At 43.2% G+C, this 4,235-nt stretch overlaps 1 protein-coding gene across 1 annotated transcript; it reads right to left on the bottom strand.

Annotated features, from left to right (window-relative positions):
- Positions 1 to 730: 730 nt before the first annotated feature.
- On the bottom strand, positions 731 to 3,815 carry thbd.S (thrombomodulin S homeolog). Its single transcript, XM_018262502.2, has one exon. It carries the CDS (start codon positions 3,460 to 3,462, stop codon positions 1,840 to 1,842), a length of 1,623 nt encoding a protein of 540 aa, XP_018117991.1. The 5' UTR covers positions 3,463 to 3,815; the 3' UTR covers positions 731 to 1,839.
- Between the last annotated feature and the right edge of the window lie 420 nt (positions 3,816 to 4,235).

Here is a 4,235-nt window from a genome sequence, read left to right on the forward strand (position 1 = left end):
ATATAATTAATCCTTATTGGAAGCAAAACCAGACTATTGGGTTTATTTCATGTTTATATGATTTTCTAGTAGACTTAAGGTATGAAGATCCAAATTACAGAAAGATCCATTATCCGGAAAACCCCAGGTCCCAAGCATTCTGGATAACAGGTCCCATACCTGTAATAATAAAACAGTAGCTTGTACTTGATCCCAACTCAGATATAATTAATCCTTATTGGAGGCAAAACCAGCCTATTGGCTTTATTTCATGTTTATATGATTTTCTAGTAGACTTAAGGTATGAAGATCCAAATTATGGAAAGATCCGTTATCCAGAAAACCCTAGGTCCTGAGTATTCTGGATAACAGGTTCCATACCTGTACTTGATCCCAACTAAGATATAATTAATCCTTATTGGAAGCAAAACCAGCCTATTGGCTTTATTTCATGTTTATATGATTTTCTAGTAGACTTAAGGTATGAAGATCCTATTTATGAAAATATCTGTTATCCAGAAAACCCCAGGTCCCGAGGCATTCTGGATAGGCTTGGGCGAATTTGACCCGTCTTGCTTCGCCAAATTATGGAAAGATCCGTTATCCAGAAAACCCTAGGTCCTGAGTATTCTGGATAACAGGTCCCATACCTGTAATAATAAAACAGTCGCTTGTACTTGATCCCAACTAAGATATAATTAATCCTTATTGGAAGCAAAATCAGCCTATTGGCTTTATTTCATGTTTATATGATTTTCTAGTAGACTTAAGGTATGAAGATCCTATTTATGAAAATATCTGTTATCCAGAAAACCCCAGGTCCCGAGGCATTCTGGATAGGCTTGGGAGAATTTGACCCGTCTTGCTTCGCCAAAAATTCATCGCCGTCGAAATGTTTCGACACCCATTAAAGGGCGTCAAAAAAAGTTTGACGCACGGCAAAATATTTTTGACGCACACCAACTATGGGCGTCATTTCCATGCCAAAACATGGTGGAAAAATTCGTCCATTCATAATTCTGTATCACAGGTTACATACCTGTATTTCAATATATATACACATATATATATATAGAGAGAGAGAGAGAGACAGAGAGAGACAGAGAGAGGATTAAATGTCACATACAAATTTTCTAAACTGGATTCCTATGAGTTAATTTGATGCAGATGACTAAATATAATATTAACCTTTTTGAAAAACGTTCAGTATATTTTAAGCCATTGGAATAAACCCATAGGAATTCAGCTTAGAAGATGGAACTATTTGAGATATCCCGAGATATCATTTAAGAAATCAGACAGTGATGTTAAAGGACCAGTAAGAACAAAACATAAAAGAAATGCAGTGAAACTGACAAGACAAGTTATTCCTCTCCTGTACCTGTAAAATACAGACAACTCGTGTGCCCTCTGGAATTTTATATAATACTCATTAGGGTTGAAAGCCCTGCTCTACGAAAGGTAACATCAAAATACAATATTTCTACAACTGGTTTGGAAATTGCAGATGTACAGTGTATATTACATGCATTTAGTGTAAACTAAAGTGACTGAGCAGATGTCACTGCCATTGTGTTGACTAGTTGGCCTTTGATATCTGTAAAACACTAAGATTCCTTGACTTGTATTTATACTATAGACAGCAATAGAGTATCAGCACTTGAATAGACTCCCACTCAGATAATGTGCAAACCCTGGCAGTCAGTGTTGCTATCCATATACTCTCTGGATACCTGATCCGGAGCCTTATCCAGCGGTTGCCTGTATCCATCTACTTGTCATTATCCCTGTGCCTCTAAATGGAAAGTGTTTGGGGGATAAGAAGGGTGGAAGATGATACATTGTGGCAGTGCACAGTTGCTATAATTTCTTTGAGGATGTTGAATTCACCTGCTGGAGCACCAGACCTTTCTCTGGGTTCTTACAGTCTAGTGCCGCTTGGTCCTTGTGGTGCTTCCTCACCAGGTGGCAAATGATGGCAATGAGGACAATGATAATGGACAAGATGCCTACACAGATGCCAAAAGCCATGATGGGCTGCTGAACAGAATGTTCATCCCCAGATGGAGTTGGTTTTAAAGGTTGGAATGATGTGGGTGTGATGCCTTCACCTGAACCTCCAGCAGGAGAACAAGAAGTGTCCTTCTCAAGGATGAAGCCCTCTGGGCAATAGCAGTTATAGCTGCCGGGTAAATTCTCACACAAATCTTTGCAAAATCTAGATTCACATTCATCAATATCTCTGCACTGCAAATTTGATTCGTCTTCTGTCTCCATAACATACCCGTCGGGACAGCTGCATTTGTTGCCGCAGTAAGCAGGGCAGATGGTGCTGTTACAAAACTGCTTGCACTTCTTAGGATCTTTCTCGTCGACGGTGAAGCCTTCCCAACAGACACATTTGTGCCCCCCACTGAAATTTTCACAGATGTGCTCACAGGGCAGGGTGTCTGAGGACTCACATTCGTTGATGTCTTTACATTGCTCATCAACCATCTCATAGCCATCAAAGCAGGTGCACATGAAGCTCCCCTCTGTGTTGGTGCAACTCTGCTCACAGAGATCTGGGATGAGGGCACAGTCATCAATATCTTGGCATGTCCTTCCATCCTCTGCAGGGGTGAAGCCCTTCGCACACACACAGGTGCCAGTTGACTGGTCTGGAATGCACTGCAGGCTACTTGGAAGGGGGATACAGCCCCTACCATCATCACTAAGGTTCATATTTTGGTGACACTCACACTTCGACTCCCCAATATCCCCATTACAAATAAAGGAACACCCTCCATTTTCAATCATGCAGTTCCAAGCTCCATACTCTTTAGAGGTCCATTTCATCTCTCCATCACCTGGATCTCCACAAACTAGTGAAAGGTTGGCACTGGGTATGTCTGCCTTGGTGTCAGGGGGAAGGAAGGGGATTCCTGGGTCTGCCATGCCCACGGGTGTATTGTAGACAATGTCGTACCCTTGGGGTAAAGAGATGGGCTTGCATGAAGCTGAGTAAGATATTTCGCACAACTGTCCATCTGATTTTGTATTGCAAAGGACTTCTTCCCAGGACAGGTCCCTGTGAACGACCACACACAGTTTCCCACATTTTGTGTCATTGCTTTTCCATTTGGAATAATTGGTGTCACTCTCACCTGTCACCCACTGAAACCCTCTCAGGGGCTGGGAGACATCTGTGCACAATGCATGTTTCAGCTCCAGCCCTATCCACACACTGGCCACCGTATCGACCGATTTGCCCAGGAGCATCTCAACGACTTCAGCTTCAACGGAGCTTCGCACGGCCATCAGATGCCCCCCCTGGTCACTGCAGTAACTCTCTGCCTTGTTGTGCCGTTTGCTAGTCCAGCTGGCAAGATAACAGGATTGGCCGATGCAAATTAGGTTTGACAGGTTCTGGTCGGCGAGTGATGGGATCCCCAAATGAGCTGAAAGCAGCACCCCCAATATGCTCTGCAGAAGTCGCCTCATCCTGTGGTGGTGAAGGGGGGCTCAGAAGAACCAAGAATGAAGCAGCAGCACAGGGAAGGCACCAAGAAGCAGCAGCAGCAGCAGTGCCGGGATTCTGGGATGTCTGAGCTCTGTGTCATGTCTCAAAGTTTGTTGGCAAGTTTATAAAGTGTCCGACCCTCCCTACAGCCCCATACGAGAAAGGAAGGAAGCATGGGCGGATTGTAATGAAGGCTCCGGGAGGCTGAGCCTCTCTAAACCTGAAGGGTCATATTTCCTATGAAGCAATAATTCAGGACAAAATCTGCATTAATCACAGAATATTCAGCACCAGAAACTGCACTTTTTTTTTACAGAGTGAAGGGAGGAGAAGGGCAGAGCCTGCAGAGAGAGAGAGAGAGAGAGCTCAGCATGTCAGGAAGAACTAAACGCCCAACTGAACAGGATTTGCCTTTGTTTCTCATTACTTTCATTTCTACATCTCAACTTGCCCATTGTGCCTCTGTAGCCTTCATTCAATTAGTCATTTTATTCTATTTATTCTGCCAGGTGTTCCCCAGATTCCTCCCCAAATACAAGTGGCTTCAGATATAACCGACCCCAGTGTGTGTGAATGTGATAGGGACGTTAGATTGTCAGCTCCACTTGCACAAGGACCGATATGACTGGGGTATCATCCTGCTATAAATAAAGAATAATAATGTGTTCTTGAGCATTATGCATGGAAATTGGCAATACAGGTAAACTGCTGGGATCTCACCGTAAATAAAAGGAAAACTTTATATTGAATGGAG

The sequence above is a fragment of the Xenopus laevis genome, chromosome 5L (genome assembly GCF_017654675.1).
Source record: "Xenopus laevis strain J_2021 chromosome 5L, Xenopus_laevis_v10.1, whole genome shotgun sequence".
In the NCBI taxonomy this organism is placed as follows: Eukaryota; Metazoa; Chordata; class Amphibia; order Anura; family Pipidae; genus Xenopus; species Xenopus laevis.

Coding starts and splice junctions, on each gene's coding strand:
- thbd.S (XM_018262502.2), bottom strand. CDS start 3,462: ATGAGGCGACTTCTGCAGAGCATATTGGGGGTGCTGCTTTCAGCTCAT.